Source organism: Mauremys reevesii, linkage group 14, assembly GCF_016161935.1.
Source record: "Mauremys reevesii isolate NIE-2019 linkage group 14, ASM1616193v1, whole genome shotgun sequence".
In the NCBI taxonomy this organism is placed as follows: domain Eukaryota; kingdom Metazoa; phylum Chordata; order Testudines; family Geoemydidae; genus Mauremys; species Mauremys reevesii.
The window spans coordinates 13,762,250-13,784,515 of NC_052636.1; the positions used below are offsets into that span (position 1 = coordinate 13,762,250).

At 70.8% G+C, this 22,266-nt stretch overlaps 1 protein-coding gene across 1 annotated transcript in view; it reads right to left on the reverse strand.

Moving 5' to 3' along the window:
* The window catches only part of KDM6B (lysine demethylase 6B), a 65,628-nt gene that overhangs the window by 26,480 nt on the left and 16,882 nt on the right, over window positions 1-22,266 (reverse strand). The window contains exons 2-5 of the mRNA XM_039499682.1: window positions 16,683-16,818; window positions 3,194-3,283; window positions 775-905; window positions 107-233 (exon numbers count right to left, since the gene is read on the reverse strand). Of these exons, the coding sequence (XP_039355616.1) occupies window positions 107-228 (122 nt within the window). The 5' untranslated portion in view covers window positions 229-233; window positions 775-905; window positions 3,194-3,283; window positions 16,683-16,818. The remainder of the gene's footprint in view (window positions 1-106; window positions 234-774; window positions 906-3,193; window positions 3,284-16,682; window positions 16,819-22,266) is intronic.

Here is a 22,266-nt window from a genome sequence, read left to right on the forward strand (position 1 = left end):
CGCCAGCTCCCCCCCCGGCCCCAGGGCGGGGCCTGGCTGGCGCCGGGGGGCGGGGAAGGGGGCAGGGGGGCGCTGGCCGGCAGACGGGGGAGCCCCCCGGACTCACCTGCCGCCCGGGAGCCATGGGCGGGGGTGACAGGGGTTCCAGGCCCCGCCGCAGCTCAGGCTGCCGAGAGCGAAGGGATCCCGTCCGGCCCGGCCCCCCAGCTGTTCCACGGTGCGATGCATCCAGCCTGCCGGAGACGGGGCGGTTAGACGCTGCACCCCCGGAGTCCCTCCGCCACCCCCAGACGGGGCAGGGCACCTGTGCGGTGCCCCCTGCCCCCCCAACTCCTCCGTACCCCCCTCGGTCCCCTCCTGCCACCTGCCCCCCACATCCCCCGACGTCCCCCCCCACCCTCATCCTGCCCCTCTGCTCCCACCTGCCCCGACATCCCCTCCCCATCCCCTCCCTAGTCCTGCCTCTCCCCGCCCCTCCCTAACCCCTAGTCCTCCTCCCCTGCCTGCCCCCTCCCGACATCCCCTCCCCACCCTCATCCTGCCTCCCCTGACATCCCCTCCCCATCCCCTCCCCACCCCTCCCTGCCCCCCAAGTCCTCCCCTGCCTGCCCCACATCCCCCGACATGCCCTCCCCACCCTCATCCTGCCCCCAAGGTCCTCCTCCCCACCTCATCCTGCCCCCTCTGTGCTCCCACCTGCCCCGACATCCCCTCCCCCACCTGCCCCCGCAATCCCAGTCCTCTCGCCCCGCCCCATTCCCGGCCGGGCCTCACCACTTCTGCCGCGCTGGATGCCTCTGTCCCCCCCTCCGCCCCCCCCCGGGTGCGAGCGACGGGCGGCCCCCGCGGCTCCTCCTGGCTGAGACTCCCCCGGCGCCGTGGGACGCGCTCACCGCCTCATACACCTGGGGGGAGAGCGGGGGTCAGGCAGGGGGGGTCTGGAGTCACCTCGGGAGGGGGGAGGGGGAGGGCAGGGGGGCTAGAGTCACCTCAGGGGAGGGGGAGTTGGATCACCCTGGGGGAAGGGTCGGGCAGAAATGACTTGGGGGCTGTGTTTGGGGGTGGGGTGGGGAGGGCTGCCTGGAGAGGACTCCCCTGTACAGACCCATTCAGGGAACCCCACCCTCCCTCCCCGCCGCCCCAACTCCTCTCCCAACTACAGAGCACAGAGCTGGGGGTCCAGGCTGGGATGGGGTTAACAGGGGTCCAGGCTGGGACGGGGTTAAGGGGGGGGGTCCAGGCCGGGACGGGGTGAAGGGGGGGGGTCCAGGCCAGGCCTGGGGTAGTGGGGGGTCCAGGCCGGACGGGGTTAACGGGGGTCCAGGCTGGGAGGGTGTTAACGGGGGTCCAGGCCAGGACGGGGTTAATGGGGTCCAGGCAGGGACGGGTTAACGGGGTGTCCAGGCCAGGACGGGGTTAATGGGGTCCAGGCAGGACGGGTTAACGGGGTCCAGGCAGGGACGGGTTAACGGGGGTCCAGGCCAGGACGGGGTTAATGGGGGTCCAGGCGGACAGGGTTAATGGGGGTCCAGGCCAGGCCAGGACGGGTTAACGGGGGTCCCAGGCCAGGCCAGGACGGGTTAACGGGGGTTCCAGGCAGGGACGGGGTTAACGGGGATCCAGGCGGGATGGGGTTAACGGGGGATCCAGGCGGGACGGGTTAATGGGGTGGGGTCCCAGGCCAGGCCAGGACGGGGTTAACGGGGGTTCCAGGCAGGGACGGGGTTAACGGGGGATCCAGGCGGGACGGGGTTAATGGGGGTCCCAGGCCCGGCCAGGCCGGGGTTAACGGGGGGGGGATCCAGGCGGGGACGGGGGTAACGGGGGGGGTCCAGGCCAGGACGGGGTTAACGGGGGTTCCAGGCAGGGACGGGGTTAACGGGGTCCAGGCGGACGGGTTAATGGGGTCCCAGCCCAGGCCAGGACAGGGTTAACGGGGTCCAAGCAGGGACGGGTTAATGGGGGTCCCAGCCCAGGCCAGGACGGGGTTAACGGGGTTCCAGGCAGGGATGGGGTTAACGGGGTCCAGGCGGGACGGGGTTAACGGGGGTCCAGGCCAGGACGGGGTTAACGGGGATCCAGGCGGGACGGGTTAATGGGGGTCCCAGGCCAGGCCAGGACGGGTTAACGGGGTTCCAGGCAGGGATGGGGTTAACGGGGGTCCAGGCGGGACAGGGTTAATGGGGGTCCCAGGCCAGGGTTAACGGGGTCCAGGCCAGGACGGGTTAACGGGGGTCCCAGGCCAGGCCAGGACGGGGTTAATGGGGTTCCAGGCAGGGACGGGGTTAACGGGGATCCAGGCGGGACGGGGTTAATGGGGGGTCCCAGCCCAGGCCAGGACGGGTTAACGGGGGTCCAGGCCGGGACGGGTTAATGGGGGTCCCAGGCCAGGCCAGGCCGGGTTAACGGGGATCCAGGCCAGGACAGGACAGGGTTAACGGGGGGGGTCCAGGCGGGGACGGGGTTAATGGGGGGGTCCCAGGCCAGGCCAGGCCGGGGTTAATGGGGGTCCCAGCCCAGGCCAGGACGGGGTTAACGGGGTCCAGGCGGGACGGGGTTAATGGGGGGTCCCAGCCCAGGCCAGGACGGGGTTAATGGGGGTCCCAGCCCAGGCCAGGACGGGGTTAATGGGGTTCCAGGCAGGGACGGGTTAATGGGGTCCCAGCCCAGGCCAGGACCGGGTTAACGGGGGGGGGGTCCAAGCAGGGACGGGGTTAAGGGGGGGGTCCCAGCCCAGGCCAGGACGGGGTTAATGGGGGGGTTCCAGGCAGGGACGGGGTTAATGGGGGTCCCAGCCCAGGCCAGGATGGGGTTAACGGGGGTCCAGGCAGGACGGGGTTAATGGGGGGGTCCCAGGCCAGGCCAGGCCGGGTTAACGGGGATCCAGGCGGGACGGGGTTAACGGGGGTCCAGGCCAGGCCAGGCGGGACGGTTTTAATGGGGGTCCAGGCAGGGACGGGGTTAATGGGGGTCCCAGGCCAGGCGGGACGGGTTAACGGGGGTCCAGGCCAGGACGGGGTTAACGGGGGGGGTCCAGGCGGGGACGGTTTTAATGGGGGGGGTCCAGGCCGGGACGGGGTTAATGGGGCAGGGCAGCCCAATTGAGACACACTGTGGGGGGGGAGGGGCACTTTTGCTACTGGCTCCGCCCCCGGCGCGGGGTTAACCCCTTCCACCCCGCAGCTCCCCCCACCTCTTGCAACGCGCTCCAGGAATCCGGCCAATCACGCGGGGCCCCTCCTCTGGCTGCCAATCATCCTCCCCATCCGTCCTCTAGCGCAGCCTGCAGGAGACCAATGGGAAGCCAGGCGGTCCCCGTGGGCGGGTTGAGGGGCAGCGGGGCCGTGGGGCGGACTATGGGGCAGCAGGGGCGGTGGGGCGGGACCGAGGGGCAGCGGGGAGTGGGGCAGGCCCGAGGGGCAGCGGGGAGTGGGGCAGGCCCGAGGGCAGCGGGGGCGGGCCGAGGGGCAGCGGGGGTGGGTGGGACTGAGGGGCAGCGGGGGCCGTGGGAGCCGGGGGCGGCCCGAGGCAGCGGGGGCAGGGGTGGGACCGAGGGGCAGCGGGGGCCGTGGGGCGGGGTGGGGCGGCCCGAGGGGCAGCGGGGGCGGTGGGACCGAGGGGCAGCGGGGGCCGTGGGGCGGCCCGAGGGGCAGCGGGGGCGGGGCGGGACCGAGGCAGCGGGGGCCAGGGGCGGGCCCGAGGCAGCGGGGGCCGTGGGGCGGCCCGAGGGCAGCGGGGAGTGGGGCAGGCACGAGGGGCAGCGGGGGCCGTGGGGCGGCCCGAGGGGCAGCGGGGGAGGCGGCCCGAGGGGCAGCGGGGGCGTGGGGCGGCCCGAGGGGCAGCGGGGGCCGTGGGGCAGGACCGAGGGGCAGCGGGGAGTGGGGCGGCCCGAGGGGCGGGGGCCGATGGGCGGCCTGAGGCCAGCGGGGCGTGGGGCGGCCTGAGGGGCAGCGGGGGCGTGGGGCGGCCCGAGGGGCAGCGGGGCGGGGCGGCCCGAGGGCAGCGGGGGCCGTGGGGCCTGAGGGGCAGCGGGGGCCGTGGGGCGGGCCCGAGGGGCAGCGGGGGCGTGGGGCGGGCCTGAGGGGCAGCGGGGGCCGTGGGGCGGCCCGAGGGGCAGCGGGGGCGTGGGGCGGGCCCGAGGGGCAGCGGGGGCCGTGGGGCGGGCCCGAGGGGCAGACGAGCTGTCACAGGGCGACGCACACGGCGAAGGACCCACACACGGGCTCGCCCGGTGCAGCGGGGGAGGGGAGGAGGGGGGGGGGGCCGCAGCCGCCGGCGCCGCCCCTCCCCGGGCTCCGTGACTCACCCCGGCCCCGACACGCCAGACGGATGCCGCCCAGACGACACCCCCACCTCCCCGCCCCCAGCCCCACGGCCCCGTCTGCTTCCACCCCCCCCCCCCCGAGCCCGGAGCGGGGCAGGGGGGCGGCAGGTGACAGACGTGGGGCCCGTTGGCGGGGGGGGTGACGCACACGGCTCGCGGGGGGGGGGGCGGAGCTAAAAGCGGCTGCGGCAAGTTTGGGGACGGGGCAGGAAGCGGGCGGGGCAGGCGTGTGCTCCCCGGGGAGATCCCGGCGGGACGGCGGCTGCCCGGCACACGCCAGCGACATGCGACACCCGGGCCCGCCAGCCCCGCTCGGCCGCGCCGCCCGACGTGTGTCACGCAGCCCTGCCGGCCACGCGGGGACACGCCAACGACACAGGCACGCCAGGGACATGCCAACCAGTGACAAGGACATGTAGACACGCCAAGGACACGTGTGCCGGAGCCTTGAGGCCCCCCCGGTCTCTGCCACCTACGCACGCCCCGTGCACGCTCACTTTCCCACGCGTGCGTGAGCTTCCTGGGCACGGGAGCACACGTGTGCGTGGCATGTTTACACACGTGATCGCTTCGTGCCCGGCTGCGCACACATGCTCTGTACATTCACACGCGCCTCCCTCTCCCCCCGATGCCGTCATGGTCCATCCCGCGCGGTGAGAATTTCGGGGCTGGCCCGTGACGCGCGTGCGAGCAGAGGGGAAGCGTGCAGGGGAATCGTGTGGCATGACAGCCGTGTCAGACACGCTTGTACACACACACACTCCAGCAGGCGCCAGTGCTGTGTGAACGCACAGACACACACACACCAGCAGGGGGCAGCGCTCTGTGAACACCCCCCCCCACACACACACACCCCGGCAGGGGGCAGCGCTGCGTGAACCCCCCCCAGCAGGGGGCAGCGCTGCGTGAACCCCCCCCCCCCACACACACACCAGCAGGGGGCAGCGCTGCGTGAACCCCCCCCACATCCCAGCAGGGGGCAGCGCTGCGTGAACCCCCCCACACACACACCCCAGCAGGGGGCAGCGCTGCGTGAACCACCCACCCCCACCCCAGCAGGGGGCAGCGCTGCGTGACCCCCCCCACCCCAGCAGGGGGCAGCGCTGCGTGAACCACCCACCCCCACCCCAGCAGGGGGCAGCGCTGCGTGAACACCCCACACACACACACACCCAGCAGGGGCAGCGCTGCGTGAACACCCCACACACACACCCCAGCAGGGGCAGCGCTGCGTGAACACCCCACACACACACCCCAGCAGGGGCAGCGCTGCGTGAACCCCACACACCCCAGCAGGGGCAGCGCTGCGTGAACCCCCCACACCAGCAGGGGCAGCGCTGCGTGAACCCCACACACACCAGCAGGGGCAGCGCTGCGTGAACCCCGCCCCACCCCAGCAGGGGCAGCGCTGCGTGAACCCCACACACACACACCCCAGCAGGGGCAGCGCTGCGTGAACCCCACACACACACACCCCAGCAGGGGCAGCGCTGCGTGACCCCCACCCCAGCAGGGGCAGCGCCCCACCCCTGCGCTCTCGGGCGTGGCGCCGGCGAGCGGCCGGGCTCCCCGTGGGCTCTGGCGGCGGCGGCTCTGGGCGTGGGCGGGGTAAGCCCGGCCGCCCCAGCCGCGCCTGACGGAGGGAATCTCCGTCCCGCCCACGCTGGCCGGGAAGCCGAGCGGTGCCCGTCGGCGGCTGCCAGGAAGCGCCCGAGGCAGAGAGACAACGGCGCCTCCCGGTGCCCCCCTGAGCCATGGGGCCGGCTCGGCGCCCCCTAGAGATGGCAGTGCCCCCCCTGCCCCCCTGCCAGGGGAGTTCCCGGGGTGGGGGGCGCGCTGGGAAATGGCCTCTTCCTTCCCTTTCACGGCTACGTTCTCCGAAGCGGCCCCGGGGTTCCTGTCTGGGTTCTGCCTTTCCTAGAAAGGGGAAGCAGCAGCCCTGACTCACGCGGGGGGGGGGGGTGCTACACGGACGTGCGAGAGCGCACACAAGTGTGCGCGCGAGGGCAGATGCTTGTGAGCGGGGAACGTGCGACCGGGCAGGGCAGGCCATGAGCGTGCCAAAGTGAAACCCGCACGCAGGCCTGGGGGGCCGTGCAAATGGGCGTGCCGCCGTGACCGGGCCCGGAAGAGTGTGCACGTGTGCAAAAGTGACCCTGCATGTGAGGACGTCTGCACGGGGCTGGGGGCGCAGCTGAGAGCCCGCACGTGCACACGAGCGTGCAAAAGTGACGCAGCATGTCGGTGTGCGAGACCAGGCGACGGGGGCAGAAGTCAGCATTTGGGCATGCGGGTGCACGTGAGGGGCACCGGCAGGCGCGAGTGACCGAGCGCGTGTGTGACCGGTGCACTTGGGCGTGAAAGGGCACGAGCAGAGCCACGCACAAGCCAGGGGGGGGGTCCGGGCGCGGGCGTGCAAGCGTGCTGAGCCTTGCGCGTGTCGGCGAGAGGGCGCGTGGCCGAGTGTGAGCGAAGGGGGCGTGAATGGGGGGCCAAGGTGCGCGCGTGCGGCCGCAGGGCCGTGCAAGGGGAAATGGGGCACTAACACAAGGGCACCCCTAGGGGGGAAGCAGGGCCTGGCAGCACTAGGGGGGAGGGGCCTGAATTGGCTCCGCCTCCTTCTATGAGTCAGAGGTGGGGGAGTTCTGGGGTGCGGGGGTTCCCTCCCCGTGCGATCACGCCACCGCGGGTTTACACGAGGAGACCTTCACACGCACGGAGCCAGACACGTATGCGTGCACCAAAAGGAACGCCCCGCCCCCTCCCGTGCATCCCCATGAGCCCCAGTCCAAACCCGCCCCCATATGCTCCGAGCTGCCCCCCCTGCGCGCCGGGCACCCAGCCCCACTCCCCCCCGTGCATCCCCTCGCACGGCGGCCGTGAATCCCGGCTGCGTGACGTGAGTGACAGCCGAGCCCGGCCCACTGGGGGGCGGTGCCCTAGATCCAGCCCCGGGGGTGGGGGGATCCACCCCGTCTGGGCCCGAGAAACCCCCCCGGGGAACGTGGGGGGCGGGGAAGATTCACTGACGACAGGCGGCGGGGAACCCCCACCCCCTCGGGGGTCAGCGTCACGTCAGCGCTGAGTCAGCGTCTCCTGGAAACCCACGTGTGCACGGAGCAAAACTTATCACAACCGCCCCCCCCCCCCCCAGCGTCACACAACCGGCATCGCACAAGGTCCCGCACACGCCGCGTCCCACGGTCACCAGGAAGCCCGGAGAGGCGGCGACAGCACCGCACAATGTCACCCCGTGCCCGTGTCGCTCGGGTCGCACAAGGCCCCCCCCCCCCACAGGATCCCTGTCCTGCACCCGGACAGGCCCCCGACACGGTGACACACAGACCCAGTGACACAGCAAGGCACAGGCACAGCATTTCACACACACAGGCAGAGCCATACGCGTGGGCCAAAGCGACACATGGGCACACCGCCACACAGCGACCCAGATACACACAAACACCGGGACACATACACAGTGACACACAAACATGGGCCACAGTCAGACAAATACAATGACACACACACACAATCACTGTCATACACAAGGGCTGACCCGCACACATGGGCAGACCCCCCCCAACACAGTCTCTCTCTCTCACACACACACACACAGTGATACAAAATCACTGTCACCCACACGGGCAGACGCACGCACACAGCGACACACAGACACAAACACAATGACTGTCCCACACACACGGGCAGCCCCGCGCACACAGTGACACATACGGGGAGACCTGCGCACTCCCAGAGTGACACACACACACACACACACACAGTGACACACAATCACTGTCACAAACATGGGCAGACACACACACACACACACACACACACGGGCAGACCTCCCACCATGACACACACACAGACAGTGACACACATGGGCTGACCCCTCCCCCCAGTGACCCCCCCACACACAGTGACACACATGGGCTGACCCCCTACACACAGTGACCCCCCCTACACACACAGTGACACACACGGGCTGACCCCCCCCACAGTGACCCCCCCCTACACACACAGTGACACACACGAGCTGACCCCCGGTGACCCCCTACACACACACTGACACACACGCGCTGACCCCACCCACACACAGTGACCCCCCCTACACACATGGTGACACACACGGGCTGACCCCCCCCACAGTGACCCCCACACACACAGTGACACACACGGGCTGACCCCCTCCACACAGTGACCCCCCCTACACACACAGTGACACACGAGCTGACCCCCAGTGACCCCCTACACACACACTGACACACACGAGCTGACCCCACACACACAGTGACCCCACACACACAGTGACACACACGGGCTGACCCCCACAGTGACCCCACACAGTGACACACAGGCTGACCCTCCACACAGTGACGCCCCCTACACACACAGTGACACACACGGGCTGACCCCCCCCACAGTGACTCCCCTACACACACAGTGACACACACGGGCTGACCTCCACACAGTGACCCCTACACACACAGTGACACACACGAGCTGACCCCCACAGTGACCCCCCCTACACACACAGTGACACACACGAGCTGACCCCCCCAGTGACCCCCCTACACACACAGTGACACACACGAGCTGACCCCCCCTACACACAGTGACCCCCTACACATGGTGACACACATGGGCTGACCCCCAGTGACCCCTACACACACAGTGACACACACGAGCTGACCCCTACACACAGTGACCCCCTACACACATGGTGACACACACGGGCTGACCCCAGTGACCCCCTACACACACAGTGACACACACGAGCTGACCCCACACAGTGACCCCTACACACACAGTGACACACACGAGCTGACCCTCCACACACAGTGACCCCCCCTCCACACACAGTGACACACATGGGCTGACCCCCCCCTACACACACGGTGACACACACGCCCAGCACGGTGAAGAATGGGGCTGGCTCACCTCCCCCCCCACGACCCCTTGGTGCGGGGGGGGGGCAGCAGTCGGGAAGTCCCCGGCCCCCCAAGGGTTAACAGCTCTGGGATTCCCTCCTTCACATGGAGGGGGGGGCGGGGACATGGCAGATTTCCAGCCCCCCCCCCTTGTGTGTAACACCCCCTGCTCGCCTGCTGGGTACAACCGTCTTGTAACGGCTACCCACAACAAAACACCGCACCGGCGGGGCACACACGAGGACAGGGCAGCGAGAGACACACACACACCAGAGACGCACAAACGCACCGGCAAGAGAAAGTCACACACACACACACACACACACACACACACACACACACACCCCTTCCCCATACCAAAGAGAGCCACGGTCCCACTGGCCACAAAAATCCCACGCCAGAGACAGACAAACTCCCAACACACAGGAGCCCCCCCCGCCCCCCGCACGTCGAAGAGAAACACAAGCACACACCACACACTGGAGAGAGACACAAATCACAGCCCGGCACTCGGAGGCCACACAGGCGCCCAGCATCTCCCCCAAACACACTTCTGAGAAACACACACACACACACACTGAACTTTGAGACACACACACAATCACACCGTCCTTTGAGCCAAACACACACACACACACACACACACACACACTGTACACACACACACACACACAGAGGCCTTCGAGACACACACAATCACACAGTCCTTCAAGACACACACACACAAAATCACGCCGTCCTTCAAGACACACACACACACACAATCACACCGTCCTTTGAGACACACACACACACACAATCACACCCTCCTTTGAGACACACACACACACACACTCCTTCAAGACACACACACGCAAAATCACGCCGTCCTTCAAGACACACACACACACAATCACGCCGTCCTTCAAGACACACACACACACACTCTCCCTCCCTACACACAATCACCCCCCTCAAAGTCACACACCCAGCAGGCCTGGGGGGGGGGGTCCTGTCACCCGCACTCGACTCACACCCGGCACCCCCACGAGGGAGACACCGTCGCACACGCCGGCGGTGGCGCGTGGGGAGGGATCCCGGCCCGGCCTTACCTCCGTGGGGCAGGCGCCCGGTGCCCCCCTCCAGTCAGCTGGGGGGGGGAGGGGGCAGGGTGTGGGTCCCGAGCCCCTTCCGGGTGTGGGGGGGGGGTCGCGACGGACAGGCGGACGGACAGGCGGACGGACAGACGCGCCGGGTGCTGCACTCGCCGGCTGCCGGCTCCCGACTGGCTCCGGCGCCCGCCGGCTCCTCCTCCTGCCCCCCCCCCCCCGCCCGGGGTGTCCCCCCCCCCCCGCGCGCCCGCCAGCCGCACTGTGTGGGGGGGGGCCCGGCCGTGGGTTCCGGACACCGTGACTCAGCTGCGCCCGCCCCCCAGTTTAAAGGGCTGGTGACATCATCCCCCGTCCCCGCCCCCCCCCTTCCTCCGCCCCCAACCCCGGCCCGGCCCCACACGGCTCCCGCCCCACACGGCTCCCACCCAACCCAGCCGTCCCCTGGGAACCCTGGCCCACCCCGGCCCTGCCCCACACGGCTCCCACCCAAAGCCCGTCCCTGGGAACCCCGGCCCGGCCCCTGGCCCTGCCCCACACGGCTCCCACCCAATGCAGCCTGTCCCTGGGAAACCCGGCCCCACACGGCTCCCACCCAACCCAGCCTGTCCCTGGGAACCCTCCCACCCCTGGCCCTGCCCCACACGGCTCCCACCCAACCCAGCCCGTCCCTGGGAACCCTGGCCCACCCCCGGCCCTGCCCCACACGTCTCCCACCCAAAGCCTGGCCCCTGGGAACCCCGGCCCGGCCCCTGGCCCTGCCCCACACGGCTCCCACCCAATCCAGCCTGTCCCCTGGGAACCCCGGCCCACCCCCCGGCCCTGCCCCACACGGCTCCCACCCAATCCAGCCCGTCCCCTGGGAATCCCGCCCCCACCCTCGCCTCCCTGCTTCTCCCCCTAGAGAAACAGGCGCACACATACCACACCGGGAGAGCCACACAGACACAGAGCCACAACCACACACACAATATCACACACACACACACCGGAGAGACACTACACACACACACACACACACACACACACACACAGAGTATCACCAACACACACACTAGGGAGACCCACACAGACACAGAGCCACACTCTGAGACACAACCACACACACAATATCACACACACACACACCAGGGAGACACTACACACACACACACACACACACACACACACACACACAGTATCACCAACACACACACTAGGGAGACCCACACAGACACAGAGCCACACTCTGAGACACAACCACACACACAATATCACACACACACACACCAGGGAGACACTACATACACACACACACACACACACACACACACACAGTATCACCAACACACACACTAGGGAGACCCACACAGACACAGAGCCACACTCTGAGACACAACCACACACACACCAGGGAGACACTATACACACACACACACACACACACGCATACACACAGAGTATCACCAACACACACACTGAGAGAGACACAGACACCCCCCCACACACAATATCACACACACAGGGGAGACATCACACACACACACACACAGTATCACCAATACACACACTAGGGAGACCCACACACAGAGAGAGATGCACACAGTGAGACACAACCACACACCAAATATCACTGACAACACACACAAGAAACACAATCCCACACATGCACAATCACTCACACAGGAGACACAACCACACACCCAATATCACAGACACACACATGCCAGGGGACCCACACACACAGAGCCACACACTGAGACACAACCACACACATGCCAGAGGAACACCCACACCCCCAGAACCACACAGTGAGAGACAACTCTCCCCCACAATATCACAGACACAACCACACACCCACAATATGACAGACACACCCGCCGGGAGACCCACACACACGGAGCCCACAGCCACACACCCAATATCACAGACAACACACACAAAAAACACAATCCCACACATGCACAATCACTCACACAGGAAACACACACACACACACCCACCGAGTGACAGCCCCACACTCGAGACACGACCCCACACAATCACACACACAGGGGCAACACACTCGCGCAAACCACACCACACACAAACGGGAATCACTGAATGGGCTTGCAAAGGGGTCACCCCGGGCCCGTCACCCCGGTGTCTGGGCACCTCCGGTGTCCCATCAATCGGGGGGTCCCCGTCCCCCGGATTCTGGCCTTTTACATGCTCCAGGCTCTGCTGGGGGCAGGGCTGGTTTTGGGGGGCACTGGGGGGGGGCGGCGGAGTCAAAGCCCCATAGCCCCTCCCTCGGCCCCCCCCAGGACAGTGTGGGAAATCAGCACCGCAGGGGAGAGCGCCCCCTGCTGAGCCCCCCTGCCCCGCTCCCTGCCCCACAGCGCCCCCTAGCGCCACCCTGGGGCCAGCCCCCTGCCAGGGGAGAGCGCCCCCCGCTGAGCCCCTGTCCCGCTCCCTGCCCCACAGCGCCCCCTAGTTCCACCCTGGGGCCAGCCCCCTGTCAGGGGAGAGCGCCCCCTGCTGAGCCCCCGCCCCGCTCCCTGCCCACAGCGCCCTAGCGCCGCCCTGGGGCCAGCCCCTGCCAGGGGAGCGCCTGCTGAGCCCCCGCCCCGCTCCCTGCCCCACAGCGCCCCCTAGCACCACCCTGGGGCCAGCCCTGCCTCCCAGGGGAGAGCGCCCCCTGCTGAGCACCACTGCCCCGCTCCCTGCCCCACAGCGCCTAGCGCCCCTGGGGCCAGCCCCTGCCAGGAGAGTGCCCCTGCTGAGCTCCCTGTCCTGCTCCCTGCCCCACAGCGCCCCCTAGTGCCGCCCTGGGGCCAGCCCCGCCTGCCAGGGGAGAGCGCCCCCTGCTGAGCCCCCGCCCGGCTCCCTGCCCCACAGCGCCCCCTAGCGCCGCCCTGGGGCCAGCCCTGCCTGCCAGGGGAGAGCGCCCCCTGCTGCCCTCGCCCCGCTCCCTGCCCCACAGCGCCCCCTAGTGCCGCCCTGGGGCATAGAACAACTGCACTTAGCTACTCACTCAAATGCTGGCAAATAATGGGTTAATATTGCTGCGGGTCGGGAGTGAGGGGCACCGGCAGGGCCGGCAGGGGCTTCGGGTCGGGAGTGAGGGGCACCGGCAAGGCTGGGAGGGGGGCACAGACTGGGCCGGCAGGGGCTGCGGGTTGGGAGTGAGGGGCACCGGTGGAGCTGGCTGGGGGCAGGGGCTGTGGGTCGGTAGTGAGGGGCACTGGCAGATCTGGGGGGGGCAGGGGCTGCGGGTCGGGAGTGAGGGGCACCGGCAGAGCTGGGGGCAGGCTGGCAGGGGCTGGGTCGGGAGTGAGGGGCCCCGGTGGAGCTGGGGGGGGACGGCTGGGGTTCAGGAGTGGGGCACCGTGGGGCTGGGGGAGGCGGGCTGTGGGTCAGGAGTGAGGGGTCCCGTGGGGCTGGGGACGGGGCTGGGGTCAGGAGTGGGGGCACCGGTGGGGCTGGGGATGGGGGCTGGGGGTCAGGAGTGAGGGGTCCCGGTGGAGCTGGGGCTGGGGGATGGGGCTGGGGTCAGGAGTGGGGGCACCGTGGGTCTGGGGGGACAGGGCTGGGGTCAGGAGTGGGGCACCGGCAGAGCTGGGGTCGGGAGTGGGGGCACCAGTGGGGCTGGGGGACGGGCTGGGGTCAGGAGTGGGGCACCGGCAGGGCTGGGGGACGGGGCTGGGGTCGGGAGTGGGGGCACCGCAGGGCTGGGGGTCGGGAGTGGGGGCACCTGGGGTGGGGGGACGGGGCTGGGGTCAGGAGTGGGGCACCGGCAGGGCTGGGGGTTGGGAGTGGGGGCACCGGTGGGGTGGGGACGGGGCTGGGGTCAGGAGGGGGCGCCGGCCGAGCGCGTGGCTGGAGGCAGCGTGGGGTTAACTCGGGAGCGGATCCTTTTACGGTCATGGTGGCTGAGGAGGGCGGGGGCTGCGGTCGCTGGGGGCGGGGAGCGTGATTCATTTGTTCTCCCCATTACGCAGAGGAACCTCCCGCCCCCCCCCCCCCACGCCGCTCCAGCTGCCAGGCGGCTGCTGGGGAGGCGGGAGGGCGTCAGGGAAAGGATCAGGTGAGGGAGCCCGGATGGTGTGTCACGTTGGTGCCCGGCGTGCGAGCGCACAACAGACGTGTGCACGGGCTGCTGGGTCACTAGAGCGTGTCCCGAGCCGTGCCCCGGGGGTCTCTGGGCGCGACAGAGACGGGGGGGGGGGTTGTGTGTGTGTGTGTGTGCGAGGGAGCGAGACAGTTCACGAGGGCGTGCGCTCGTGCGAAGGGGGGGCAGCGGGCACGGTGCTGTCCGGGGGCCCTGTAAACGTGTGTAAAAGCGGGTGGCCTGGGCGGCCGCACGCCTGCCCCCGAGTGGCCGTCGGCGTGAGCGTCCGTGCCAGCGCTTCCACGAGCGTGTCCGTGCGAGGGCGTCTGTGCTGGGCGTGCGCAGCCGTGCGTGGGCCGTGCGGCCGGTGAGCGGCCACTGGTCCTTGCACCATGCAGGGAAAGCTGCTGGCCGGCAGCGCGGGCCGGGCGCAGGGGATGTGGGGCGTGTCCTGCCATGGGGCAGCCGAGGTGATGGGGGTAGGGGGAGCCTGGAGCACTGCGGAGATGCGCCCACCTCTGGGGCGGGGCGGCCGGTGACCCAGGGACCCCTCGCCCGGCGCCGAGATGCGGCCACCTCTGGGGCGGGGTGGCCGGTTACCTGGGGACCCCTCACCCGGCGCTGAGATGCGCCCACCTCTGGGGCAGGGCGGCCGGTGACCCAGGGACCCCTCGCCCGTCGCCGAGATGCGGCCACCTCTGGGGCAGGGCGGCTGGTAACGCGGGGACCCCTCGCCCGGCACTGAGATGCAGCCACCTCTGGGGCGGGGCGGCCGGTGACCCGGGGACCCCTTGCCCGGCGCTGAGATGCGGCCACCTCTGGGGCGGGGCGGCTGGTTACCCAGGTACCCCTCGTCCGGCGCTGAGATGCGGCCACCTCTGGGCCGGGGCGGCCGGTTACCTGGGGACCCCTCACCCGGCGCTGAGATGCGCCCACCTCTGGGGCAGGGCGGCCGGTTACCCAGGGACCCCTCGCCCGGCGCCGAGATGCAGCCACCTCTGGGGCGGGGCGGCTGGTTACCCGGGGACCCCTCGCCCGGCGCTGAGATGCGACCACCTCTGGGGTGCGACGTGGGGGTAGTGAACAGCTGCAGAGTGGCAGCTGGGGGACGGGCTGGGAGTGGGGGGCTGGGGCTCCCCCATGGGGCGGTCCCCGTGCTCCTACCTTTACCTCTTCCACCCCCCAGGGGCCGAGCTGGCGACGAGAGGAGGGTTCGGGGTGGCAGCAGTCGCGTCCCCCCCCCACCCCACGGCTACGCCCGGGGGTTGCCCAAGGCAGGACGGGCTGACGCAACGGGCAGGAGCTTGCGCAGAGGGGGCAGGGCCGGGCACGGGACAGGAAGGGAGGGCGCGGCGGGGCGGGGTGGGGGGGCCACGCTGGGACGGGGGGGTCAGCAGGGGGCCAGGGGGCCCCACTCCGACCCACGGCCACCCGCACGGGGCCTCGCAACGATTCAAACGCATCAGGAACAAGACATGACGCCTCCAGCAGCATGGTGCCCCCGAGCCCCCACGTCACGGTGCCTCCCAGACCCCACATCACGGTGCCCCCAAGCCCTCCGCAGCAAGCGCCCCCCAGACCCCCAAAGCACAGTGCCCCCCAACCCCATGTCACGGTGCCCCCAGAGCCCCCAAAGCACAGTGCCCCCACGTCACAGTGCCCCGAGCCCTCCCGCAGCACGGCGCCCCAGAGCCCCCACGTCACGGCGCCCCAGAGCCCCCAAAGCATGGTGCCCCCGAACCCCATGTCACAGTGCCCCCAGAGCCCCAAATCACGGTGCCCCAGACCCCATGTCACGGTGCCCCCGAACCCCTCAAATCACGGTGCCCCCAGAGCCCCCAAATCACGGTGCCCCAAACCCCACGTCACGGTGCCCTCCCAGAGCCCCCAAAGCACAGTGCCCCCGAACCCCACACGTCACGGTGCCCCCAGAGCCCCTCAAATCACGGTGCCCCCGAACCCCACGTCACGGTGCCCCGCACAGCACAGTGCCCCGAGCCTCCCAGTGTGCCCCCGAACCCCCATGGCACGGTGCTCCCCAGAGCCTCCCACGGCACAGCCCCGAGCGCCCCATGGCACAGCCCCCAGAGCCCCTCCACTGCACGGGGCCCCGAGTCCCCTATGTCACAGCCCCCGAGCCCTCCAACTGCACGGTGCCCCCCTGCCCCCCCCATATCCCCCCCACTGAGCGCCGGGCTCCCCCTCCCCGCAACCTCCCATCCTGAGGGCGGAGGGGGAGGGTCTATGGGGCATCCGTCACTCACCGCAGTAGGCGGAGCCTCGTCTCCGCTCTCTCATTGGCTGGGCCCCGCTCCGGGCGCATACGGGAACCAGACCAGTAGGTGGGGCTGCGGGTGGGGGGGGGCTACGCCCCAGCCATCCTGGAGGGGGGCACTGGTCCTGTGGGGGGGGAGACAGACGGTTAGAGAAGGGACCCGAGCGAAGGCCTCGGCGTTACCCCGGCCCCCACCCCGGGGCAACTCCCATCCGCAGGGGCAGGGTGGGAACCCAGGAGTCCGGGACAAGCCGGGATGCCCTCCGTGCCCTGTCGCACTATCACAGGGTGGCGTGCGAGGGATCCCCGTGCACGCAGGCACCCGGCGCTCTGCCCCAGAGGTGGGCGCATCTCGGGGCCAGGCGAGGGGTCCCCGGGTCACTGGCCGCCCCGCCCCAGAGGTGGCCGCATCTCAGCGCCGGGCGAGGGGTCCCCGGCCACCCTGCCCCAGAGGTGGCTGCATCTCGGCGCCGGGCGAGGGGTCCCCGGGTAACCGGCCCAACTCCCCCCATCCTGGCCGATGCCCCTCACTCCCGACCCGCAGCCCCGTGTTGTGTTTTCCGGCCCGAGGCCGGTACCTCGGCTCCCTGCTGGAGGGCGGCTCGTGGGCTCCCAGCTCCCTGCCCCGCCCGTGCCCCACAAGTCCAGCTTATCGGGGCAGCAAGCCGGGGGCGGGGGCCGGCTCCGGGCGCCACACCCAGCGGGCAGGGGCCAGATAGCGGCCGGGCTGGGCCGGGCCGCAGCCGAGGGAGACGCCCCCACGTTCGCCGCCACCACCCCGACTGCCAGTATTCGCCCCCGAGCCACCCCCCCGAAGGCACCGTTCATCCCCTGCCCGGCTGGGGTGGGCGTCCCGGCTGGCCCTTGCCAGCTGCTGGCACAGAGCCGCTGTGTGTGGTGCCGGGTGGGGGGGGGAATCCCTGCCCCCCCCTGCCCCAAGGGATAATGAGCCAGTGTGCGCAGACAATGTGGGGGGGAGCTGTGCCCCTCCAGCTGGGACAAGGGGCCTTTCAGAGCCAGGGGCGGGGGGGGGGGAGCTCCAGTGCTGCAGCTGGAAGGTGCCCGGCCCCCCCCCCCACACACACCCATGGGACGGTCTAGAAAAGTGCCCAAGGGCCCAGAATCCAACTAGCCCCCACTCCCCTTCCAGAGCCGGGGAGAGAACCCAGGAGTCCTGGCTCCCAGCCCCCCCTGCTCTGATCCGCCAGCCCCCACTCCCCTCCCAGAGCCAGGGAGAGAACCCAGGAGTCCTGGCTCCCAGCCCCCCCTGCTCTAACCACCAGCCCCCACTCCCCTCCCAGAGCCGGGGATAGAACCCAGGAGTCCTGGCTCCCAGCCCCCCCTGCTCTAACCACCAGCCCCCACTCTCCTCCCAGAGCCGGGGGGGAGAACCCAGGAGTCCTGGCTCCCACCCCCCACCCCCAGTACCTGCAGCTCTAGCCGGAGGCTCCACCTCCCCACCAGCTGCGCCCCGTCCGATGATGCAAGACCCAGTAACCTGGGGCAGGTGATGATGTAACGGCTCCGGCGGGGGGGTTGGGGGGGGCAGCTGGGCCTGGAGCCCTGGGACGCCGGAACTGAATCCGCCCGAACCTGGGCCGGACGCAGGCACAGGGAGCGGAGCAGAGGGGCACCGGCAGGGCTGGGGGGGGGCTGCAGGTCGGGAGTGAGGGGCACCGGCAGGGCTGGGGGGCAGGGGCTGCGGGTCGGGAGTGAGGGGCACCGGCAGAGCTGGGGCAGGGCTGGGCTAGCAGGGGCTGCGGGTCAGGTGTGAGGGGCACCGGCAGAGCTGGGGGGCAGGGCTGGGCTGGCAGGGGCTGCGGGTCAGGAGTGAGGGGCACCGGCAGAGCTGGGGGGCAGGGCTGGGCTGGCGGGGGCTGCGGGTCGGGAGGGGCACCAGCAGAGCTGGGGGGGGCAGGGCTGGGCTGGCAGGGGCTGCGGGTTGGGAGTGAGGGGCACCGGCAGGGCGGGGGGGCAGCGCTGGCAGGGGCTGCGGGTCGGGAGTGAGGGGCACCGGCAGAGCTGGGGGCAGGGCCGGGCTAGCAGGGGCTGCAGGTTGGGACTGAGGGGCACCGGCAGAGCTGGGGGCAGGGCTGGGCTGGCAGGGGAGCGGGTGAGGGGCACCGGCAGGGCTGGGGGCAGGGGCTGCGGGTCGGGAGTGAGGGGCACCGGCAGGGCTGGGGGGCAGGGCCGGGCTAGCAGGGGCTGCAGGTAGGGACTGAGGGGCACCGGCAGAGCTGGGGGGGCAGGGCTGGGCTGGCAGGGGCTGCAGGTCGGGAGTGAGGGGCACCGGCAGAGCTGGGGGGGCAGGGGCTGCGGGTCGGGAGTGAGGGGCACCGGCAGGGCAGGGCTGGCAGGGGCTGCGGGTCGGGAGTGAGGGGCACCGGCAGGGCTGGGGGGGCAGGGGCTGCGGGTCGGGAGTGAGGGGCACCGGCAGGGCTGGGGGGCAGGGGCTGTGGGTCGGGAGTGAGGGGCACGGCAGGGCTGGGGGCAGGGGCTGCAGGTCGGGGAGGAGGGCACCGGCAGGGCTGGGGGCAGGGGCTGCGGGTCGGGAGTGAGGGGCACCGGCAGGGCTGGGGGGGACCCGCCTTTGAAGGGCTCCGTGGGGGGGCGGTTAGGGGGCTGGCCCCAGCTGGGAGCTGGCCGGCTGCCCAGGCCTGGGGATCTCTGGGAAGATCCGGGGGTGGCCGGGATCCAGGGTTGGGAGCTCCCGGCTCCGCCCCGTCAGGGTGTGGGGAGATTCCCCCCCCCCCCATGCCAGGCCTGGCCTCTGCTTCCCCCCCCCCGGGGAGGCCCCACCCCCACCCCTGGCAGGGTGCGAAGGTCGGGGGGGGGGAGGGGCGGCCCGGTGCCCTTTGCCCAGGGCGGCTGGGTGGGGTGAGCCGGAGATACGGGCCCAGCCGGCTCTGGGCACCGGGGTGGGGGCAGGGCAGGGAGCCGGGGCCCCCCAGGCCCTGTGCCCGGCTGATGCCAGCTCGGTGCCCCCCCCTCCGAGCCGGGGTCCCACCCACAGGGCCCCTGCGTACGGTGAATCTGTGGGGTCAGGCCCTCGGGCTGCCAGCTTTGGGGGCCAGGGGGGTGGGTTAGTATCTCCCCCCTCCCCGGGGATCTCCCTGCCCCACCAGCCCTGCCGGTGCCCCTCACTCCAGACCCGCAGCCCCCTGCCCCCCACCCAGCCCTGCCAGTGCCCCTCACTCCCGACCCGCAGCCCCTGCCCCCGGTGCCCCTCCCCCGCAGCCCTGCCCCCAGCCCTGCCCCTCACTCCCAGACCCGCAGCCCCTGCCAGCCCAGCTCTGCCGGTGCCCCTCACTCCCGACCTGGCAGCCCCAGCCCTGCCCCACAGCTCTGCCAGTGCCCCTCACTCCCGACCCGCAGCCCCTGCCCCCCCCAGCGCTGCCGGTGCCCCGCACTCCCGACCAGCAGCCCCTGCCCCCACCCAGCCCTGCCGGTGCCCCTCACTCCAGACCTGCAGCCCTGCCCCCGGTGCCCTCACTCCAGCCCTGCCCCCAGCCCTGCCGGTGCCCCTCACTCCCGACCCGCAGCCCCTGCCAGCCCAGCTCTGCCGGTGCCCCTCACTCCCGACCCGCAGCTCTGCCGGTGCCCCTCACTCCCGACCCACAGCCCCTGCCCACCCAGCGCTGCCGGTGCCCCTCACTCCCGACCCGCAGCCCCCTCCCCCCCGCCCTGGGCGCACGGCTCTGCCTGGGGAGGGGGTGTGGGGGGAACCGACTGAGGCGTGTGCTCTCTGGGGGCCCATCCGCAGGGTCTGGCAGCTGTTTCCGGACGGGGGGGTGGGGGGAGACAAGACACCTGATTGGTCTTTGCCGCCCCCCCCCCCCAGTCCCTCAGTGATCTGGTGGGCAGGAAGGAAGTCAGGTGGTGTTTAACCAGCCCCCCAGGGCTGGGGGTGGGGGGCTGAGAGGGGCCAGGCCTGGTCCTCCCGCCCAGACCCCCCTGAGGACCTTGGGCTGCATAACCCCACTCCCAAGTAGCTGGGATGAGGTGTGAGGGGAGGGGTCAGTGGGTAGCGGATCTGCTCCCACACCAGCCCCACACCCTGCCCCACCTTCTATACCCCACAGAGACCCGGCCCAGGAAAGAGAAATTCACACCTGGGGCCGTCTGCTGTTCTGCCCAGGGCCGGGCTGGCAGGGGCACCGGCAGAGCTGGGGGGCGCAGGGCTGGGCTGGCAGGGGCTGCGGGTCAGGAGTGAGGGGCACCGGCAGAGCTGGGGGGCAGGGCTGGGCTGGCGGGGGCTGCGGGTCGGGAGTGAGGGGCACCGGCAGAGCTGGGGGGGGCAGGGCTGGGCTAGGCGGGGCTGCGGGTCGGGAGGGAGGGGCACCGGCAGAGCTGGTGGGGCAGGGCTGGACTGGCAGGCTGCGGGTCGGGAGTGCGGGGCACCGGCAGGGCGGGGCGGTCTGGGGCTGCCGGTCAGGAGTGAGGGGCCCTGGCAGAGCTGGGGGGGGCGGGTCAGGGCTGGGCTGGCAGGGGCTGCGGGTCAGTAGTGAGGGGCACCAGCAGAGCTGGGGCAGGAGCCCAGGGCTGGGCGGGCAGGGGCTGCGGGTCGGGAGTGAGGGGCACCGGCGGAGCTGGGCTGGCAGGGGCTGCGGGTCGGGAGTGAGGGGCACTGGCAGAGCTGGGGGGCAGGGCTGGGCTGGCAGGGGCTGCGGGTCGGGAGTGAGGGGCACCGGCAGAGCTGGGGGCAGGGCTGGGCTGGCAGGGGCTGCGGGTCGGGAGTGAGGGGCACCGGCAGGGTATGGGGGGGGCAGGGCGGGGCTGGCAGGGGCGGCGGGGCGGGAGTGAGGGGCACCGGCAGGCAGGGCTGGGCTGGCAGGGGCTGCGGGTCGGGAGTGAGGGGCACCGGCAGGGCTGGGGGGGCCCCCAGGCTGGGGGGGGGCTGCATTCCCAGCTGTCCCCACTCTCACAGGGGTACCTGGGAGCGGGCGTTGGGACGGTGCCGGGTGAGGTCGCCCGAGGCCAGGGTGAGGGGCTTGCAGCCGGTTCTGTCCCAGGCCCAGCAGGTTGGGGAGTGAAGACAACAGCTGCCTGCTCCAGCCCAGGAAATCTACCCCCGCACACACACAGCCAGGGAGAGAACCCAGGAGTCCTGGCTCCCAGCCCCCCCTGCTCTAACCCAACAGCCCCCACTCCCCTCCCAGAGCCGGGGAGAGAACCCAGGAGTCCTGGCTCCCAGCCCACCCTGCTCTAACCACCTGCCCCCACTCCCCTCCCAGAGCCAGGGAGAGAACCCAGGAGTCCTGGCTCCCAGTCCCCCCTGCTCTAACCCATCAGCCCCCACTGCCCTCCCAGAGCTGGGGAGAGAACCCAGGAGTCCTGGCTCCCAGCCGCCGCTCCCCTCCCAGAGCAGGGGAGGGAACCCAGGGGGGTTCTGGATGCCCCACAATGGCTCCCCCCCACCCCATCCCACTGCATCCTGATGCCTCCCATTTCCTAAAGCCAAAGCCCTGGGAATCCTAAGCAGGAATCCTCCCTCTCCAGGTGTGTGTGTGTAGGGGGGTGTCAATTCCGTGGGCCCCCAGCCCCACACCCCTAATGTGCGTCCCTGGGGCCGG